The 23146-nt window shown below is 32.9% G+C and overlaps 2 protein-coding genes across 3 annotated transcripts in view; both read left to right on the plus strand.

The window, feature by feature from the left end:
- The first annotated feature begins 336 nt into the window (after positions 1-336).
- Positions 337-23146, plus strand: part of LOC7461186 (uncharacterized) — a 28147-nt gene continuing 5337 nt past the window's right edge. Inside the window, exons 1-7 of one of the 2 annotated variants that reach the window (XR_008058983.1) lie at positions 337-504; positions 624-789; positions 924-982; positions 1707-1825; positions 2219-2456; positions 2672-2795; positions 3176-3428. Coding sequence is in view for 1 of the 2 variants with exons in the window: in XM_002305367.4 (XP_002305403.1) it covers positions 445-504; positions 624-789; positions 924-982; positions 1707-1825; positions 2219-2456; positions 2672-2795; positions 3176-3252 (843 nt within the window). In the remaining variant the exon portion in view is untranslated. Of the gene's footprint in view, positions 505-623; positions 790-923; positions 983-1706; positions 1826-2218; positions 2457-2671; positions 2796-3175; positions 3554-23146 lie in introns of those variants that run through there. The other variant, XM_002305367.4, reaches the window with a different exon arrangement.
- Positions 17475-23146, plus strand: part of LOC7480604 (allene oxide synthase 3) — a 31978-nt gene continuing 26306 nt past the window's right edge. Inside the window, exon 1 of the mRNA XM_002305368.4 lies at positions 17475-18290. Within this exon, the coding sequence (XP_002305404.4) occupies positions 17475-18290 (816 nt within the window). The remainder of the gene's footprint in view (positions 18291-23146) is intronic.

The raw sequence follows: 23146 nt of genomic DNA on the forward strand, positions 1-23146 counted from the left end.
TTGGCTGGAAAACAGTTTGTTGTTATATACGACACCTAAACGTATCAAATTTAAAGAAGAAAAGAAAATTGCAGGCAAGCAGGGATATGGAGAGGTGGAAATCCTTTGACAGGAGAACACTGTTGACCATATCACGCAGGCAGGAAAATGCCAGCCGATACTGTACAATTCTTGTCGTTGCCAATGATTTCAGGAGGAGAAAAGCCGAAACCTCGGTATCAGGCCCATAAACTGAAAGGCTTAATGTTGGCAACTTGGGTCATGTTTTCCATCGGCCCTTGACAAACAGATGGGCGAAATATTAAAATTGTAGCCCAAACTTCTATCTTGTTCTTCAAGTCGCAAGAAGACCACTCTTTGGCTACATAAAAGCAGCAAGAACTGGAAGCATTATTTGCATTAAAAAAAGAAACCCAAATTTAGTTTCTTGAAAAGAACAGGAAAATGGAATTCATAATCGAAGAAGGAAAATGCCTTAACAAGGAAACCTCAACTCTGATTCTGGTATGTTAAAGTTGCAAGCTTTCTCATAAAGTTTTAATATTTTCAGGGTTTTTGTTATTAATGATGTCATTACATGCTTAATTTTATGTTTTATCTTGCGATTTTTTGTGGGTTTTTAGCCTGCATTATCAATAGGTAATGTTGGGCAGTTAGCAGTTGATTTGTTAGTATCATCAACAAGAGCTGAAAGAATTGGGTATTTGGATGATCCTTATATCTTGCCTTGTGTTGGTAACGATGCTTATGGTCCCACTCCGTGCGGCGAGCTTGCTCTTCCTCTTGAAGGTTGTTAATTGCCTCTTTTTTTTGGATTTTTTTATTGTCAGTTTAATTTTTGGTTTTGTGTATGTGCGTGTTGATGTTGTTGGAGGCATTGAATTGATTTTTTTTTTTTCTTTTTGGCTTATTGCTTTCCGCAGCTTATGATTCGAGGAATAATGGGGTGGCGCTCGTGCAACAACGATCTCCGGTTGTTAAGGTAGTGGGATTCTTGTCTTTTCCTTTCTTTCTAATAATTATTTATGTGAATTTGGATGTGGGATTGGATGTCGTTTTGGTGAGCGTAAGAATGTGTTTGTTTGGGTGAATGTTATTTGTTGATTCCTGGAGCTAGTAAAGTTGATGATATGTAGCAAAAAAGTTGCAAAGCTGGTAAAATATGTGGGAATTGTAATGGATTATGTAATGTTGAATAAATGAGTTTTATGGAAGGGTGGACATTTTGAACTCATGTGTCTGAAACCGAAACTCATGTCAAGGGAATTGTGTGTACTTGAACAGTGGAAACTACAGTCCCGCAGATGAAATATGAACTGATAGTTTAAATGTTATGCCATGCAAGTTAGGTAAAGTAGTTCCATGCTTTGATTTTTATGCGTTTTCAGTTTGCTATACAAAACTGGAAACTACTGAAAGCCCAGCTGAAAGGATTTTTTCATTCACAATCAGTTTTTATTCCCCTTTGGAACGCTCTCACAAGCCTGATTGGATGTATTGATGAGTCGCTGGAACCTAATGGGAATTCTAATCAGAGTTTTCCACGGCTTTCATATCTTTCATGTCTTTGAATCGCCACTGATTTTGGATAACACTTTTAACCATGCATGAGAAGTTGGTTTCATTTGTGAATTTGATGAACTTTCAATATAATAACCATTTGCTTTTTTTGGAAATTAGTAATGGGGACAAATTTCTTTAAACAGGGGATGATGGTCGAATTTGCTAGGAACCTAGCCGATTTTGCTGTTGCTACTGGAATGAATCATGTTTTGGTGCTTTCTAGCTTAGAGTTTATGAGATTGCAAAAGATTGATACATCAAGGTATTCAAATCACTAATCGTGGTTTCTTCAATCGATGCTTAGCTGTTATTTATAATCTTTAAAGTTCTTTAATTGGTATGACATTTTTAACAGTAAGCCTGTACTCAAAGCATCTAAACATTATTGAATATCTGGCCAAATAACCCCCTATATCTTTGTTTTACTTGATGAGGGACCCTTAAGTCTTGTTATTTTCAAGTTCTCCCTACTATTGAAAATTTCTGAAACTTGGTCCTTTTAGAAATGGATAAAAACTGTTTTAGGCTGGAGAAGTACATAAATGGGAGCTTACTGATGGAGCAACTGTTAGCGGAGAAAATATTCAAACTTGCTTACACCGAAGCAATGAGCTAGATAGACTCTGCTGTCGTCTAATCATTTAGCTATCTTCAGTGGCATGCAGATATTTTACCTATCTAGCACCAATACTGATGGAACAGATGATTGTTGTGAACGGCTGGGGTGGAAAAAATGGCAGGAATATAATCCTGATCAAAGGTCTTGGAAATATCTTAGCTCTTTAGCTGAAGGAAATGCCAGGCAGGAAGACAACCTACCATTTGAAGATGAACCAGAAGACGAGGATTACTACCCAAGTTTGCCTTTTGCTGCCCTTTTTTCTTGTTTCAAGGTAATAATTTTCAAGAAGCATGATGAACCAGTCCCCATGTGTGAACACCCTTAAGACACACTCCATGGCATGCTCTATTTAGCTTTCAAACTGGATTCATGTTTTAAGATTAGTTTCTGCTTCGAGTAACATTTAAGTTCCTAACCACAATGTTCAATGCACATGGATCAAAAAATAAATCTGACTTGTATAAGCTTTTGGGTTTTTGAACTCAGGCAAAAGGGATAAAAGTTACATGTTTACTGTGTTACTGCTCTGAAGGGGATAACACACCTGAAGCTTTTAGTTTGGCTGAGGCAACAAGCAAACTTTTGGGGCTGAGTATCGATAACTCCCATGGTGAGTTCTTACTATTCACATCAACCTATTAACGTTTTAGAATATTTTGCTTCAGATGGGTGATGTATTTTACAGTTTCATCCAGGCTACACGTTGAAATGCTTTTGCATTTCAATGATCGAACACTATTTTAGCTGAATATTGTTTTCCAGCAATTAATAGCATCAATTCTCACTGTGATATGAGGCTATCCAACATCATTTTCATACGTTTTATAATTCCCTCTATATTTTTGTCTTGAGAAAAAAAAATCATTTATCTAGCAGTTGCACAACTTCAAGTACAGGCCATATTTTATGACAGCCCTGATTGTTTAAGGCAGCAAGTTGTTTATTAGGAGGTCAGGCATTTATACTGACTGGTGTAATGTTTTCTTTCAGGAGAAGGTGGTAAATGGCTCATCCCATTTTCTTGGAGGACTGTGTATGGACCACCCCCAGATTTGTCAATGTTTTAGGCTTGATTAAACCATACAACATGAAGTGATATTGTCAATATGCTGCACTGGATTTTAGGCACTCTTGTCAGTCTGTTTTCCAGTTTGTCGGGCCATATCTGTTTCATATATATCCCAAAAGAGGGATCGGGCAAAAAAATCTGACGAGGAAAAATGTAGGGCAGAATCTAGAGGGGGTGGCATGGAGTACTTTGAACTCCAGTTCCTTCTGTGTTTAAATGTTGACTTGAACTCAAGAAGGGTGGAAATTTTGGATGTCAAAATTCATTATTTTGAAGCAAACTTTTAATATGTTCACGAATTAGCTGTCTCGGCAGTGACTGATAGATTTTGGCACTTCCAGTTCAGTCTGATTCCGTTGGTTCACCTGAGCATTCGAAGTGATGAAATGTCCCCCTCGGCTCGAAGAACAGGACCGACTGTAAGCCCCAATGGCCTTTAAAGTTGAATCTGTTTTTTTTTTAAAAAATAAATTTTGATTTTTTAAAATTAATTTTAAATTTTTTTTTATTTTGTTGTGTTCATATTAAAAATGAATTTTAAAAAATAAAAAAATATTTTAATATATTTAAAATAAAAAATATTATAAAAAATTATTTTACTCCACTTCTAAACACTATGGGATGCTTGCAAATATTTAGTAGGTGGTTAATTATTATTATTATTATTATTATTAACATGGGTGTCTGGATAAGCTTGCGCGTATCTCGACTAATTTTATGGGCCCTGAAGTTAACAATCATATAAGCTTTCAGTAGTAGCCTTGAGGGGACTCAAATTTATAATCATTGAGGAGCAAACTAAAAATCTGATCAGTTAAGCTACCCTTTGTTGGTAGGTGATTAACTTGTAACCAAGAGAAGTGGTAGTTTTCTTTTAATTTTGTTTCTATGTTTATTTTTCTAATTTATTTTAAAAAGATGTTTTCATGAAAAATCAAGAAAATATGTTTATTGAATAAAAGAAAATCTATGTGCACAGTGCTTCTAAAAAAATGTTTCTATTTCTATTTTTCTACTTTTTTTAATTATTATTATTTCTGCTGCTACTCCACGTCCCTATTATATGCATGCAGTCTGAGTGTGAATACGTAAACTTATTATCATATAATTTCACAATAAAAATATGTTTCTTAGATTTAAATTTTCCCAAATGCCTTGTTTATGCGTTTGTATCGAAAAAGCGCAAAAGGTTTCTTGAGCACCTTCAGCAAATTATTGTTATAATATATGATCTTGATCAATTACAAAGCAGGAAACTTGAGACAGACATGTGAATTTCAAGTCGTTCTACATATAAAAGAATCACGAGTCTCTTGAGGTTAAGCCCAGTTGATTGAATTCTAGGCGGTTTGCTTTCATAATGAAATATTGGGGCTGATTAGTCGATCAGTAGTAGCTGGGTTGGCACAATAAACTACATTGAACAGGGACACAACTCTTGTCTTTAAAATGAAAACTAATTAATAATTCATTGCTAGCATATATAGAAAACTAACGAATTTGTAGGGACAGTACTGAGCTACTTTTAAACAACAGTGTTGCCGACGAACATCTTAGTTTTGCAAAATAAAAAACGAAGACGTTCGATTCTTGTCAGCTCTCGTAGGCGAGCCGATGGCAAAAGATCGCCCCGAAGATAATCGATGTCGCAATGTGATGCATATGCAAGTAACTTCACGTCTCTCTCCGCACTGTAATTACTGGTAATTCTTGTAAGAGAAGAAAGGGGCAACCGCGACAAGCTAACCCAGGGGGATCGTGGTTCACGAAAACAAGAAGAACCAAGGGGAATACGGAGGTCCATATGAAATTGGAATATTTCGTTTGCTTTTGTCAGGTTGAAGAATCAATATCATTGCTTGTAAATCACTCATTTCTAATTATAAAGTCAATATATAGCTGTCAAGATTCATCAGTTACTTGTCAAATTAATGGATTAGGTGCGTTAGTGTACCTCCAAATTTATACGCAGATTAATGAAAGGTGTTCTCTGTAGAAAATGTAGTAATCTTATCTTCTACTGGGGGATTTTGTTTTAGAGAACGCTGAAAATGTGTTTCCCACTCACTAATGAATAACAAATACAATTGAATATGTGTGTGTGTGTGTGTGTGTGTTGTGTGTGTGTGTGTGTAATGATTAGAAAACCCTATTCTATGGATTCTAATTATCAAAATATATAGTATACGAGGTATATGACCATACAATCGCCTAACAGCATCTATACACAGTAAATCTAATATTTGCTGGCTTGTTGCCTTTGGTACTAAAAAAAAAACTAGAGAGAATAGGCACGTCTTGTGTTCGAAAATCAAATTATCTTGCATAAAGAGGCTAACCCATAACCGAAGCAAATATGATAGGCAAGAAAACTAAATGGATCTTTCAAAGTATGTCTTAAATTATTACTAGAGATAAAACTTTTGATTTTGATTTTGCACAGGGAAACCAATAAGTTCTATCTCTTTCATCATGATCATGAACACGACATAGACAAGTATCATGCACTCACAAAAGATATAGAAAGATAGATCTCCAAAGGGTACCTTCAAGAACTTACGAAGGAGGAGATATAATATGAACAAACAAAAAATCATCCTAGTGATGTTGTACTCTAGATAAGATAAATCTCTTAAATTGTATATCCTTTATCTTTTAAGATATATAAATATCATCTTCATGTCTCCAAACACGAAGGGTCTTCATAAAATCCCTATGAAGAAGTCTTCAATAGTCTTTAGTAGGTCGCCAGGTTCCCGCTACCAATTTTCTCCCCCATAACCATTTGTCTCTAGGTCTCAGTGATCACTATCTCCAGGTCTTCGTGGCCACTTATCTTCAGGTCTTAGTGACCATTGTCTCCAGGTCTTAGTGACCATTGTCTCCAGGTCCCTGTGACAACATGTCTCTAGGTCCTAAAGATCACCGTCTTTAGGTACCTGTTACTATTATCTTGAAAAAGATCATGGATATTTCTCCATTAAACATTGATATGATCTCTCATAAATTTTCAAAATATATGAAAAACATTCAAAGACATGCTCATAAGATAACATTTTAATGCAAGCCTATATTATAAGTATATTTTTACCACTATCTAGCTCGTTAAAGTCTTTCAAACATGTATGTTTACAAGATTTTTAGAGGCAAATTATAATACAGAAAAAGAACAAGGATGTCGAAACTCGGTTGGATGACCAACTGATTTTCAAATGTGAAGCTAGGTTGGGATCATGACAGGTTGAGCTTCACCTCAAGCTAGGTTGGGCAGCCTAATTGAGCTTCACCTTAAGCTCGAACCAAATTTTATTTTTTTTGTCTTGGTTGGGCCATAACCCAACTAAACTATCCTCTCTCTCTCTCTCTCTCTCCCTCTCTCCTTAATCAGGCTCAACCAAGCTCCACTAAGCTTAATGAGGTCAAGGCCCAACTGAGCTCGAGCTTCGATCTGCCCGAGCTATTTTTAGCTCACCTTGGTTTACTATTCATGAATAGTAGTAATATGCAAGGTATTATTCATGAATAGTATTTTTCATCTGTATTTCTTTGTATATATTTTTTTATATTTTTCTAGATATTTCTAGATATTTAAAGCTATATGCTCTCGGATTTTGAGAGAGATAGGAGGTGCTTCATCTAAACAACACTATATATAAAACTCTCAATGTGACAAAAAAAAGCACACATATCTTCTTTACAAATAAAAAATGTCATTTTCATCTTTTTAAATCTGTTTGTCATTTGATAAAAAAAAATCAAATACTGACTTAAGTATAAGAGTGTTCCTTGTTTCATGAGGGACTTATTTTACAGGTACAACTTAGATTCAAATCTCATCAGCTAGGTCCAACCAAGTGCAAGCTCCATTCTGACCGAGCTATTTTTAGCTCACGTCGGTTTACTATTCATGAATAGTAATATGCATGGTACTATTCATGAATAGTATTTTTCATATATATTTCTCCATATATTTTTTTACATATTTTCTAGATATTTTCCAAATACTTTACAAGCTATATGTTCTCAGATTTTGAGAGAGATAAAGGGAGTATTCGTCTGAACAACACTACTTAGAGAACACTCTCAATGAGACAAAAAACACACATATCTTCTCTACACACAAAAAATACCATTTTCATCTTTTTAAATTTTTACATGCTTGTCACTTGATAAAACAAAATCAAATATTGATTTAAACATCAGAGTGTCTCTTGTTCCATAAGAAACTTGTTTTACAGGTACAACTTAGATTCAGATCTCATCAGTTAGGGAAAATAAATATTTTTATGTGAAGTTTTTCCATGATTTATTCAGATATCATTGCATGAGTTTGGCACTAAGTTTTAGTCGAAGCATGATTCAATTGATTCATATTTGAATGGCACTAAGTTTTAGTCGAAGCATGATTCAATCGATTCATATTTGAACATTCAAATTCAAAATGAAGAAATGTCCATGTTGTGTGTTCACAAGTGGTTGTGTTCTATTTGTCAGCTTGTGCTTTGAAGCATTTATTCCTCCATCCGAACCATACATTGGGCGTTATATGACAAGAGAACTTGTGCCACTGTACGTATAACTTGTGCCATCAAACTGGACTTGTCTGTAAGCTTGTCCAAAATCTCTTTCGTTCTATGATAAGGCTGCTATTCCTTAAATTCGCAGGCTTTGACCATAACATTAGTCTGCGTACGTATTTCAAGGTTGAATATCTTCACTTCACATTAGATTCTGGATTCCCTTTTTTTTTTTAAGCAATAACAATTGAGAAAGGATCGTAGTATTTTGCGTCTAGGATCTCTCATTATAGAGAAAATAAGTACAATCACCCTCAACACTTAGGCAGTCACGCTTGTTGGCGTGTAGACTCTAATTGGTGTCCATTAATTCATCTCTATAATATTGGGTTTGTTTTTGTCTCTGTTGTCTGATAAACATTATAATTTGGATTTTTCCCCCTTTTGAGAAGGTAATGATTTGGATATTTCGTAAATACTATGTTGTACTCCTAAGAGAAGTTATTTTCGAGGGTTTCCAAACAAGTCTGATAATTAAACCATGGAATTTTCATTAGGGGAGAATTCTACGTTCAAGCAAGTTTTGGAAAGAGTGAGGTTGGAGATTTAGAGATTCAGGAAATACTGCCTCGATCTCGTTACCTAACTAACCCAGCTTCAAAACCCGTTGAAAGCTTATCTTGGAAAAGTTGAAGGATGAAGTTGCTTTAATCCAACGTAACAGCTAATTGATTTAATCGCTAGATAATTAAATACCAACAACAAATGAAACGACACAAGCTTGTTTGGGTTGAAAAGTTCGACATTTATATGATATGATGTTTCATTTCGAACACGTTTTTAATTCGTTCTTGCACACTAATTGCTTGAATTGTCAGCAAACGTTTATAGAGGTTTGTCGGCAAATTGTTTACTTGTTAGGCTGGGAAGGGAAAAGGTAAAACCCATGTGAATAGTTGGCAGACTTTTATTAGGCTATTATAAATTTATAGCCACTGGGCCACCAAAAGAGAGGAGAGGACGCAATGTTGCTAGCTATATAGCGGCCACTCGCCTATGGGCATTCATATGTATTCATTTTCTGGGGACCATTTATAAATTAGCATCGGAGTTCATACCCATAACATAGCTCTTTTAATGGAGGTCTGGAGATGTAATAAAATAGAGGCCTACATAAGATGAAAGGTGTTAAAGTCGTTAATTATAAAGCTTAGTACGCAGTTCCTGTTTCTTGTTGTCACGTGCATTTCATTGTTGACGAAGAACCATAAATGAAATTGTATATACAAGTTTTAAGAATTGTAAACAATTATTTTCTGCAAAACCACCAATCATAACCACCGGTCTAAATTATACTCATCTGTCCAAATAATTTCTGCAGAATCGTCATTCCTAAAAAGCAAATAATGAAATTAATGGAGGATAAGATGATAAGAAGAGCTTGCAATCTTTCCAACTAAATTTTATTTAAGGATATTAATTGATGGATCAATATATTTTATTTTTTATCTAAGTTTATATTTTAAAAAATCAAAAATAGGATGATAATATAATATATCTAAGTTGAGCAGAATACCAAATCTAGATGATATAGGTTTGACTACTTCCAGATCCAATATTTTTTGGTTCAACTCCATGTTGAACTCATGTACATATATACGAGTCTAGTGAATTGTCATACCTAATATTTCCTAGTTCAGCTACATGCTAAATCAAAGTAAATATGGATCTGACAAGTTGTTAGATCTAATATCTTGGGTCCAGTTATGTGTTGAGTTCAAATGCAAAATGGGTATGGCTAGCTGCCAAACCCAACCTTCTTGGATTCAAATGCGTGCTAAGCCTACATACATATGGGTCTGGTGAGTTGTCAGACTCAATAACCTTGGGTTCGGCTACACTCTAAGCTCAAGTACATATGAATCTAGCGAGTTGCCAGACCCAATATCCTTGGGTTCAGCTACACTCTGAGTCCAAGTACATATCGGTTTGGCGAGCTGCTAGACCCAACGTTTTTTAGATCAGCTACGCGCTAAACCCAAACAAATATGGGTCTGGAAAACTGTCAGACCCAATATTCTTGGGCTCAACCACGTGTTGAGCCCAAATACATATAAGTATGGTGAATTTGCCAGATTCAATATCTTTGGGTTCAGCTACACGCTAAGCCTAAGTACATGTGGGTTTGACGAGCTGTCTGATCCAACATCCTTGGGTTCAGCCACGGGTTGAGCCCAAGCACATGTGGGTCTAGCGAGCTGTCAGACGCAACATCATTTGGTTCATCTACTTGCATAGCCCAAGTATGTAAGGATCTGACGAGCTACAAAACCCAACATCCTTGGATTCAACTACGTGCTGAACCCAAGTACATATAGGTCTGGCAAGGTATTAGACCCAACATCCTTGGGTTTTATATATGTGCTGAGTCTAAGTACATATAGGTCTGGCAAGCTGCCAGACCCAACATCCTTGTGTTCAGTTATGTACTGAGCTCAAGTACATATGGGTCTGGCGAGATGTCAGACCCATCACCCTTAGATTTTGCATCATTCCAAGTTCAAAAAGTATGCAATTGATTTAATTGATGATCGTTATAGGCCTCATATTGGGAAACAAAGTGATATGGTTCAGTCATGGATTTCTTATAAAGGGCCTTTGATTTTGTGCTTGGGTTTGATAAGAAGGCCATTAAACCAAGATTGTGTTTTTCCTTGGAATTTAGCTTGTTTTAGCCAACCTTGGTTTGTGCATGATGATGGGTTCGGTCCAATCTCTTTGATGGTTTATTCGGCCAAATTAGGTCAACCCATGTGTGGGTTTGATTTGGGCAGCAAAGCAGGCTTGTTGGGAGCTTATATATGGTCTGATTTGGGTTAAATTAATAAGTATGGGTTTGGGCCAAATGGGGTCCAAAGTTGGCTTGGGTTTATTAAAATATTGGGATCCTTTTTATTACAAGGATCAACAAAATATTCTTCTAAAATTGAAAGAGAAATTTGTTCATTATTGTCCCTATTATTTAGGATAATATTTAACAATAAAGGAGGAAGTTTCCTAGTCATACAAAACAACTAAAAAGGGTCGTCAGATCTGAATTTTAGACTTGAAAGGATTATTTAATGCTAAAGATTTGATTCTTCTAGTCAAGGAAGAAAATTGATGAGAGACTACAAACAAAATTAATTTCTAAGATTGTTTTTCATGTTCTAAAGGGAAATCCTAGTCCTACAAGGAAAGAAGACTTCAACAATTATATTTCTTTTCAGATCAGATTTCCTAGCATCTAAAGGACTTTAAAAGTTGGCTAAGCAATCCTAGAGTATCTAGGAAGGTAAATCTCATCCAAGAATTATTTAAGCTAGGGAATTAAGATATTTTATCTTATTTTTCTTTCTAATTTATATAGCATCAATAACCCACTATCAAGACTTGTTGTTTTCATTATTATTTCTATGTTTGAGCAAAATTAATACTTTGATTTTCAGTTAAGATCTAAGGCTTATTTGGATCAGGGTTTGAGCTTACTAAAAAGGTTTGGGTCAGTTTTGTAAGTGGATCAATTCCCTAGGGTTAATTTCTTAACTGAAAATTATTTAAACACATGTAAAGCCTAAATTTCAAAACCTTTGATGAATAATGCTTTTGAACTTTCAGTTTAACGTGCGAGAGAGATTTTTGCATTATTTAGCTCTTCAATGAACTGAATCTGAGTTATTGAAGATTAACTAGCTTCATGGCACTATTCAAATTCATTCCAATAGTATTGGTGTCCTAGGATAAGTTTCCATTGTATCATACTCCTATCAAACCTCTTTCAACTTTTCGAGATCATATCTCAATTTTGATTATAGGTTGCGTGACCATTTGATCATTAGGTTCATATCACGAGGCCTTGTTTATTTATTCTTATAACTTTTAACATGATATGTTAAAAGTCAATAATAATCATCTCTCTATACCTCTAGATGTATAAAAGTCTTATAAAGGCCACCATATTTCCATCAACATTAATATTATGTAAGAGATATATATATCTCTCACTGTTGTTATCAGAAAGAAATAACACTCAAACTCCTTCATTCAAGCAACATGATAAGGTTCATGGGCTATATATACCCCCTGAACCACTTGGGTAAATGGTTCATATGATAAGGTTCATGGGCTATATATACCCCCTAAACTACTTGGGTAAATGGTTCATAATTTCCATTCTCTAAGTATTTGTACTTTAATTCTTATAGAATTTATCATACAAAAATAAAAACAAACACTCTTGTTCTTAGAATTTAAAGCTTATTCTCTTATTTATTTCAATTTCTTATTAAAATCACTAACTTTATCATCGGATAGTCCCTAAACCCCTACCACAAAGGACTGTTTTATAGGTTTTAGACCTTCTACCATCAACCACCAACTTTGTGAACTCTAGAGAATGAAATATTGACGTGAACGTGTAATTATCTAATGTATAAACACTCAAAAAACCTCATTCCTGAGCATATTGAGTTTTGAAACATTATTATTAATAATGTTTTTGAGTAGGATAATAGTTGAAATTTGATGAAAACATACCATTAACACTTGGATTCTTTGAATTTTAAATTGGTATATCAAATTTATATAAGAGGGTTACCAAGTTGTTTTTATCAAGAACTATAATCAATTAATAAAATAAATATTAGATATTTATTAAATATGTACAATCAATTAATAAAATAAATATTAGATATCTATTAAATATGCAGGGGTGTAGGTGATTTGTGTGGTGTTTTATTTTTTTGAGAAACAATTTAGTAATTAATCAAAAAAAGGCTTTTTATTAAGTGTCATTTGTCTTAAAAATTAATTTAGATGTTGCTTAATTTATTAAGTGGTAATAAATGCATGCAATTAAAATGAAGAAATAAAATATAAGTTTGGTTCATAGAGTGGTTGATGAGTTTTCTTGGAAATGAACATCAACGTTAAATTTAGTATTGTAATTGATAAAATTACAATATATAAAAAAAATTTCTTTGATAAAAATATAAAAATTCATGTTGATGGGATAAAAGGGGCTATAAAAATTATAAACAAATTATGAATGTAGAATTAATCCTTCCTTTTCTCATTAATCATTGTGATTCTCTCGTTTTAGTTTTTATTGCCTTTTCTATCTTTACAACATGTATAATACACTAATTATTTAACCCGGTTTCATCATGACTTTTGATTTTTTTTCAAAAGAAATACAGAGAAAGCAAAATATTTCAATGTGTTTTTTTATATATAAAAAAATTCAATATGTAAATCAAAGATTCTATGCAAATATCTAATTAAATAAATAGATAATCATCTATGTAAATAAATGGGAAAAAAAATTGTTCACAATAACTAAAAGAGAAATTAAAAAAAATAAGAGATGAAAGAAGATCAAGATATTTAATCACACAAAATGAATCGTTTATCCAGTTATATTTACTGAACTGATTTATTTAAATAATTAAAATATAATAGAAACACAAACAAAACCAAAACTAATTGAATAAACTCACACTCTAAAAATATTATATAAGGTCGAACATATCAGAAATATTATTTAAAAATAAATATTTTTTATTTTGAAAAATAAAGTTCATCTGTATAAAACAAAAGGATCTAAAATAAAATTGTAATTAAAAGAATAAGGGTGAAAATCAAAATAAAAATTAAATTAGAGGGCAAACAAAATTTTTCAATTGGAGGGTTAAATTGAAATGAATATAATTTTAACAAAAGGAAAAACAAATCAAAAGAATGAGGGTCAAATTGGAAAATTAAAACAATATAAACTTTGATTGAATGATTAAATTGAAAACCAATAAAACTTTAACAAAAAAACCAAGGAAAAAAAATTAAAATTAAAAGAATAAGGACTGAAATAAAAAAAAAACATGAGAAATTCTAATTGAAGGGAAAACAAACAAAACTCTTATAAAAGGGCTAAAGTTGAATATCAAAAACAAAGAAGACAGTCGTGTACTTTTTTTGGTAGGAGAGAGAAAAGATGGGGATAAAGAAGAAATGACCATTGGCGACAAACCGCACATCATCAGTTGTCACACGCCATATAAGAAGGAATTGGACACTGTGGAACTTCCAAATACATGATGAAAGGTCAAGTTAGTCTACCTGGTGATGTCGCATACGCCATCCAAAAGTAAAACTATCAAAATATCCTTTATGACCCTGGAAATTACATAAAAAAAAGTCATGTGTGAAAGGACAAAAACATCCTTAAACACATACCTTATTTTTTGTCTTTTTTAATGGAAAATACATACTTTTATTGTATTCTAATAAGGGAAAAAAAACACTTGGTCAATAACTCTACTTTTTTTTACCATGTGATAAAGAAGTATTTTGTTGTTTTAAAGTCTTTGAAAATAAACCTTTGCTCAACATATCTAAATTTTGTTAATCTTGGGGATAAAAATGTTATTTCACTGTGTAAAAAAAATTAGAAAGGACTAACATCCCCTGAACAAACTTTGAATGACTAATGAACCTCTAGAAAATATCAAATTACCCCACCACCAAGGCTCCTATTTTCCCACTCAAGGGTAAAATAGTAATTTTAGTGTAGTAATCCATATTGTGTCTAGTGCTATTGTGAAAAACTCATACCCTATATATTTTTTTTATCAAATTAGTTAAACACAACTCTTTCTCTTTTTCTCTCACTTTCTTTCTAAAACTCTTTTTATTTTCCCATTAGCCTAAATCTAAAGGAGATAAAAAAAAAATGATAGAATCCAAGAAATCTGATGGTATCTTAGGTACAATATCCTTTTCAACTCTACCTTTAAAGAATTCCTTCTTGTTCTTTATATACTTATAATTGGTTGGCAAGAACCTCTAGTGTCAATAAAAAAGAAGAAGATGTTTTACCATCATTTGTTAAGGTGAAAACCTTATTATTTTTCATACAATATGGACAAGCTAATTGCGTGCTCTAACTAGAAATCATCTTATACACAGGAAAATCATTGATAGTCCACATTAAAGTTGTCTTCATCTGAAAATTTTGTTTCGTTGAGTCATCATTCGTCAAAGTTTTGTATGACCACAACTGATTCAACTCATCAATCAATTGTCAAAGACAAACATCTATATTACTACCTAGATTATTAGGATTGGGTATGACTATAGATAAGAGCATAAACTTCGACTTCATACATATCTATGATGGCAAGTTGTAAACTATGAGTATTATCGACCAATAAGAATAGGATGCAACAAATGACCTCAATGGATTGAATTCATTTGTACATAACCCAAGATGTATGTTTTATGGTTCCATTAAAAACTGAGGATGCACCCTATTAAACTACCTCTAAGCTTCACCACTGGAAAGGTGTACTATGACTTCATCCATCGTATCATGTGAATGATATCATGTCATGTGCATAGCAGTCTTTAGAGACATAAATAACTTTTGCAATGTAGGAGTGATTAAGAAGTATCTCAGTTTTCTATGTACGACAAAAGTCCTTCCCCTACCAGTTTTGTTTTTATACCGAGCATGCCTATATGTTTTTCACTCGATAAAATCTGTATTTTCATGATAGTACAGCATGCAAAAGTTTGGACACATGTTAGTTTTCTAGTATCCTAGACCAAGGGGATTCATAATGGATTTAGCAACATATAAGTTCTCTTTTAATCTATTCCCTTTAGGTAAAATGTTTCTTATCCATTCAATGATTTTGTCCTTATCAATATCACTTACCCCATGATTTGACTTAATGGTGAACACATATGCAACAACCAATAATTTACTGTGATTTGTTCTCATCCCATAATAGTTCGTCGGATTCTTTCAAAAGTTCAAAAAACCTAGCTGCATTTACGTTTGGTTCTTCATCTACACTTGAACATTTACTTGCATAACCATGATTCATTCTCATTGCATCCATCATCTACAACTTCATGCACGTTGCTAGAACTAGAAGTTGAGCTAACTATCCTTTCTACCATGGTATCATAAGGAACATAGGTTCTCCGTGTGCAAACCAACACAACTATTTTTCCATGAGCCTTTTTTGTAGAAGATGCATCGTACTAATAGCTTGATCGAGAAACTTTTTATTATTACACCTCTTACATGGATATCTAACATTGCCTCGACTAATATTCTTCAAATTAGATAGTGTATAATTAATAAAACCCTTAACCCCACTATAATAATTCATCATGCACAACCCTTCAGGTGAAACTTGATACATCCAAGAAAGATGATCCATTACTTATATAAAACCTATATATAATATTAATGACAACATGTATTAATTAATAATGTGAACTAAACAAATTATCAATACCCAACTAATTAGCTATCATTGGTTCAAATCAAACTTATTCAATCTATTTTAATAGTACCCTTTAGTCATTATCAATTTTCTCCAAAAAAAAAAAATAAGTTTCTCCAAGTTTATAAAAATTTTAAAATTTAAAATTTAAAATAAAATTCACAAAATGTGAAACATAACCATTAAATAACCCATTATTTATTTCATTATAACACACCTAAGTTACAAAATCAAATTTAATTTCATCAAATGACAAACAAATATAATTTTTCAAAATCTCAAATAAACCCTAACATGTACAAATTATACATTCGTACAACAAATTTCTTTATAAAAAAGCTATAAAATAAGTAAACATGCAAACAAACTACATATATTGTAAAAACAAATACCAAAAAAATAACATAAGAAAAATGAGTTACAAAAACAAAATGTAGGTTTGCGTACTTGATGTGGCAAATCTTAAAAAAAAAAAATGACCCAAGACAGGGATACTGACAGACTGAGTGTTAGAGTGGCTGAATTTGTGATAATATGAGCTAGATTTCTAGCAAAATAAGAGATGAGGGGTGTTGTTTTCTACAAAAAAAAAAAAAGAAGAAGAAGAAGAAGAAGAAGAATAAATAGGGAAAATGGAGAGTAGGGGTCGTGCTACTGGTTATAACTTTAATATTACTGACGGATTCACCAACGAGAATTAACTACGGTAAATTATCATATGTAAGTCTGTCGGTAATATTGATACGTCAGATTTGCTGATGGGATTAACAAGGGAATATCTGTCTAATTATTTTTATTCTTTGAATTTCATCGGTTATTCCCTTAGCATTCACCGATGAAAACAATAACGTGATTTTTTATTGATAAATATCACTATAATTTACCAATAATATTTTTTTTATTGGTATTTTCATTTATATTTAATAATTTTATGGAGATAAATGATTCTGATCAAGTCAGCCTAGGAGAGGCAAAATCTAACTTCACTTTTTTAAAGCTTGATCAAGTCAGCCTACGTACGAGAGGGAAAATTTGACTTCACTTGTAATTTAACTTCACTACGTAAAAGTCTCGCATTTGAACTCGAAATCTCATGTTTCTATCATGAAAAACTGGTCATTATATTGGGACTACAAATGATAAATAATCACGTGAATTTTAGATAAGGTAGAAATTTATATAGGCCTGAAGAAATCATGTCTCAATTACTAGTCAAGAACTGTGCACATAACGAGTATCGAACGTAAACTCAAGCTGACAAGTAAACATTGTAGATAGTATAAATAGACATGCATGGATCAATGGTGAAATCAACTAATATTCCTCACTAAACTGCCACACAAATTAAGAGCAACAAACTCAAGCTGAAAATGTTTCCTCCTCAATCAGCAGTCCCATTGAAACCTATACCTGGTAGCTATGGCCTCCCTTTCTTTGGTGCCATCAAAGATCGTCTAGACTATTTCTATAACCAAGGGAAAGATGAGTTCTTCAGCTCCCGTGTTGAAAAATACCAATCCACAGTTTTCAAAACCAATATGCCTCCTGGCCCTTTTATTGCTCAAAATCCGAAAGTCATTGCTGTACTTGATGCAATATCATTCCCAATCCTCTTTGACACTTCCAAAATTGAAAAATTTAACGTTCTTGATGGCACTTACTTACCCTCCTTGTCTTTCACTGGAGGATACCGAGTTTGTGCGTATCTTGATCCTTCTGAGCCTAATCACACCTCTCTCAAATCCTTTTTCATGTCTGTCCTCGCATCCAAGCACAAGGACTTCGTCCCCCTTTTTAGGACTTGCTTGTCTCAAATGTTCATCGACATTGAAGATGAAATGGGTTCTAAAAGGACAGCAAATTTCAATGACTCCAGTGATGCAATGTCTTTCAACTTTGTTTTTCGTCTATTTTGCGAAAAAGATCCCTCTGAAACAAAGCTTGGATCGGAAGGACCTGCCATTGTAGATAAATGGGTCGGCTTACAACTTGCTCCACTTGCAACCATAGGATTTCCAAAGTTTTTGAAACATTTTGAAGATCTTCTGATGCACACATTTCCAATACCATTTTTCTTAGTAAAGTCTGATTATAAGAAGCTTTATGATGCATTTTATGCGTCTTCGAGTTCGGTTCTAGACAAAGCTGAGAGTTTTGGAATTGACAGAGATGAAGCTTGCCATAACCTAGTGTTTGTTGCTGGTTTTAAACGCTTATGGTGGCATGAAAGCTTGGTTTCCTACTTTGATCAAGTGGGTTGGCAAAGCAGGAGAGAAGTTACACAGGCAACTTGCTAATGAAATCAGGACCGTTGTTAAAGAGGAAGGTGGGGTCACTTTCCAAGCCCTGGAAAAGATGACTTTGACCAAATCAGTAGTTTTTGAAGCCTTGAGGATTGAACCCGGGGTCCCATTCCAATACGGGAAGGCTAAGGAGGATATTGTGATCAACAGTCATGATGCTGCTTATGAGATCAAGAAAGGTGAGATGATCTTTGGATACCAGCCGTTCGCTACAAAGGATCCTAAGATTTTTATCATCCTGAGGAGTTTGTGGGGCATAGGTTTGTGGGAGAAGGAGAGAATCTATTGAAGTATGTTTATTGGTCAAACGGGCGGGAGACGGAGGATCCAACTGTGGGGAATAAGCAATGTCCTGGGAAAGATCTAGTGGTGCTCTTGTCTAGGCTATTGGTGGTGGAGCTTTTCCTCCGATATGACACGTTTACTGTGGAGACGGCTGTGTTACCGTTTGGATCATCAGTGACATTAACTTCATTGATCAAGGCCACAAGCACTTGAACTTGGTGAAGCTAAGTATTGAAATATTTGCCTCTTCTCACAGTATCCTAAATAGTAAAAAAATAGTTTTTTTTTTTTTTATAAACCCAGTGCTTGTCCTGCACGATTGCTTTCGAGGAAATCTAATTTGTTGGTTTGTTAATTTATTTTAATTTTAGTTTCAGTTTCTTAAAATAAAAAAGAGAAGGCATGAATCCACCAATTAAGTTCCAGTTCCATTCCTGAATCTTAATCTCTTGTGCGTAGAGAGGTGTTCGTGATGTAGCCTCCGTTTTTTTTTAGATTAACTAATTAAGGGAGAATATGATTTTTTTCCCAATATATTTTTATGAGAAATTTAACTAGAGATAAATATATATATACCTCATCACTGGTGTTGGGGCCGTTGAAGTTGAAGTTGGCAAGGCTAGGAGTCGTCACGGGGACTACTGGAATATTGAATAAATCACTTAGTTTTATTTGATGATTTAATTCATAATGATTTGCTAAACCTAGTTTCAGGTTCAGATCCACCATCTTTCCTGCATTGTTCTTGTCATTGAAGCCACCAATATTTGAGGCAGTTGCTTGATGGAATCGCAGAGAATCCATGATCAGTGTTCCAAGTCTTTTTGTCTGTAAATAAAAACAACCACGTCCATGCAAAATTATCAACCAAAAATAAATTATTTTAATTTATTCATTTAAACATATAATTAAATTTGATCTAATCTTGAAAAAGATCAAAAGCCAATCTCCAAATGCGACAATTCATAATTAGAGAAAAGAACTCTCTTTTTTCAACAGTGACAGTAAAAAAGAACCTGAGTTATGAACAAGATAAATACCCTACACATACATACATACATACATACATACATATAAAAAGATCGTTTTAATCCCATTTGTGGCACTCCTAGAAAGAGCACTGAGAGAAAGTATGGTAAAAGGGAGAGGGAGAGGAAGAGGGAGAGGGAGACTTACAATTAGCAAAATTATCAAACTAGTGGAAGCAAGAAGATTATGAGCTTCCTAGTGGTGTGAGGTGAACAGCATTCTATAGGGCCATATTTATAGGGCAAATTAGGGACATCAATGTGTGTGTGTGTGTGTGTGTGTGTGGTGTGGAAGGTTGGAAATTAAAGGAAAAACAATAAAATATGATGCAGGATATAGTGAAAGATATAAAATAAGGGTTTAAAAACAAAAACTACCTAGGAAAGATAATTAAAATATATATATAAATAACACTACAAATAATTAAAATTTAAAATCAACTTCTTTTAAGCACAATTTAAAAATATATTATTTTTATAAAAACAAAAAAACCTTCAAAAATCATGTTTTTAAAAGCCTATCTGCTAGTAGAGTGGTTGCGGTAGTGTTTTAAAGTGTTTTTCACTCAAAAATACTTCAAAATAATATTTTTTTTTATTTTTTAAAAATTATTTTTGATATCAGCATATTAAAATAATTAAAAAAATTAAAAAAATATTAATTTAAAATAAAAATAATAAAAAATTTTAATTTTTTTAAAATATTTTTAAAACAAACAAGATGGAAATTCTAAAATAAAAAGTTGTAGCTATAGGCAAGCTAGTCTAAAAGTTTGGCTTACATTCAAACTTCACGATTTATCATGCAACTTCTAGAAGGTATGCTTCGGATTTAGCCTGTCTATTAACAACGCTGAGAGACACAACGTATGATAGACTAGGGGTGGGCTCCACAGTCTCATAATTTAGCAGTGCACGGGTCGGGTTGGACTGAAATATATATCCGACCCGACATCACAGCTTTTTCAACATGAAAAACCGACCCGACCTGCAAATGTCAAATATCTGCGTGGGTTGGACATAGCGGGTCAATGCTAATCCTAGTTTTTTTTTTTTTTTTTCAGTTTTAATAAATCCTCTTGTTCTGTGCCAAAGAAAAATAAAACCAACATGAGAAATCATATTTGCATTCATTTATTAAATATTTAGGAAGAAAAGTAAACCAAAACAATAAAAGACTTTGGGAGAGAAAATTCATTATATTAAATAAAAACGGCTAGTGAAGAAGAAGGACCAAGGAGAAGAACTTCTTGGGCGGCTGCCGACATGGAGGAACGCAGAAATCAGGTCTTGGTGGGAAGCCTATATTTTATATTGGAGTTGGATAGGACAAGATTTGGATTTAAAAAAAAAAACATTTTAAAAAGAATTTAATCACGTTTCTAACATATTAATTGTTTTACTAAATATTTTTATTTTAAAACACGAATAATTTAGTGCTTCAATAGAATCATGAACTCTCGAAAGCAGCCTCGGATCACTCTTGCAAGCGAGGTTGGTTCTCTAATTACTCTCCACGATCGATCTCGAAATAACTAAGAATCAGGTTGAAATTACCTATAACTTTTGATTCTATTAGTTTTGTGGGTTTTGATGAAATACAGGATCAATGAAGATGATCGATGATCATTGCTTTAACTTATTTGCTAAGAAAACACAACTTAATTTTCAATTTATCCAAAGATTTTTAAGCTCATCTAATTAATTATAAGAAAGTAAATACCAGGAATAAGACATGTTGACGATTTGGGTATTTGGATAAAGATATCTAATTAATTCTGATTACTTAGTGACTTGGATGGCTAAATAAACGAACAAAATTAATAAAATATAAAAGATCTAGTAACCACACCCATAAAAAACTTATTTTGAGTTTTTTCTTTTCTTTTTTGTTTTTTCTTTTTACGTTTAGTTTTTTTTTTCTCATCATTCTATATTAATTAAATTATTTAAGAAATTGTATTTCATAGCCTTTTTTATTTTATTTTCATTTTGTTAGGTTATTTACTAGTTTTAAAGATTTTGTCTTTATTTTTAATTTCAACATTTAATATTAAATTAGTTAGAAGTGAGGCTTTACAAATTTTTTATTTTGTTTTATAAACTTATCTTCATCTCTTGACCTAAGCCACAAGTCATGTTAACCCAAGTTGCTTTGAATTTTTTTTTCTATCTTTTTTAATTAATTTTTTTAATTTTATCCTTGAATTTTTAATTGGTTTGAAATTAGAATTTGTAATTTTTTTTATATTTCATGGGGTTATTATAAATCCAAGACCTGAATTGCGAGTTTAACAAGTTTACCTTATTCATTTTTTGACCTTTTCTAATTGGACTTCATATTTTTTTTTCTAATGAGTTATCATAATTAAATTAATACAAATCAACACTCTATAATACTCAAAACCAAGTTGCTTGGGAAAAAAAAAATAATAACTCAAACAAATTTGCAACAAATAAATAACACAAAAAAATAAATTCAACTAAAAAAAATTCATATTAAAAAAATAAAGTTGTGATTGCTAAAAATAAATCAACTAAAATTGATCTCATATGGAAAAAAAAAATCCTAAAACAACATTCATAAAATTATTAAGAACAAAAAAATTAAAAAATAAAATTAAAAAACAAATATAGTGAAAAAAAACATGATAAAAAAAATATTATCTTAATGTAGTTGCAAGTGAAGCTGAGAAGAAAAAAAATAAAATTCGTAAAGTATATTTATTAAAAAAAAAAAAACTAAGAAGAGAAAAGAAGAAAGGAGAAAAAGACATACATGAGCATGAGGAAGAAGAGAAGGAGTTGAGGAGAGAAGAAGGGATGTTGATTTTTTACATATAGGAAAGAAGAAGAAGAGGAAGAAGAAGAAATGAGGTTCGTCTGTTGTGAAATTAGGAATTCTAGGTTTTTTATTGGGACGTTTTACTGACGGATAATTAAATATTAATATTTAACAGTGCAATTGGGAAGTGAACAGTTCTAGAGCTTTCTGAAAAATACTGACAGAATTTTTTGTTGGTGATTCTCTTTGTAATTGACATGATGAACAGTTTACTAACAGATTTTACCGACGGAATAAACGGTGATGCTTAACTCCAGTTTTCTAACTCATCTCAGAAATTTGTGCTCTGGTATATTAGGGACCGATATAGGGCTTCCATAATTGATTATTGTCAAAGCAGCTAGCACAAGAACTTGCAAAATATCCCAAATTCAAAGCAAGCAACTCTAGAGTTCACAGAAGATAGTAAAATGGTAGGCCATCCTCGTGCTGTACAGATGGCTTTCTTTTGTAGCACAAACTGGAATATGCTCAAGAATCTAGTGCTTCTGAACTAACAAGATTGGTATGGGGATCAGACAAGTGGTGTCCTTGCTAATAATCATGTAGATTTTTTTGCATCTACACTTGTACCTCTTTAG

This window comes from Populus trichocarpa, chromosome 4 (assembly GCF_000002775.5).
Source record: "Populus trichocarpa isolate Nisqually-1 chromosome 4, P.trichocarpa_v4.1, whole genome shotgun sequence".
In the NCBI taxonomy this organism is placed as follows: domain Eukaryota; kingdom Viridiplantae; phylum Streptophyta; class Magnoliopsida; order Malpighiales; family Salicaceae; genus Populus; species Populus trichocarpa.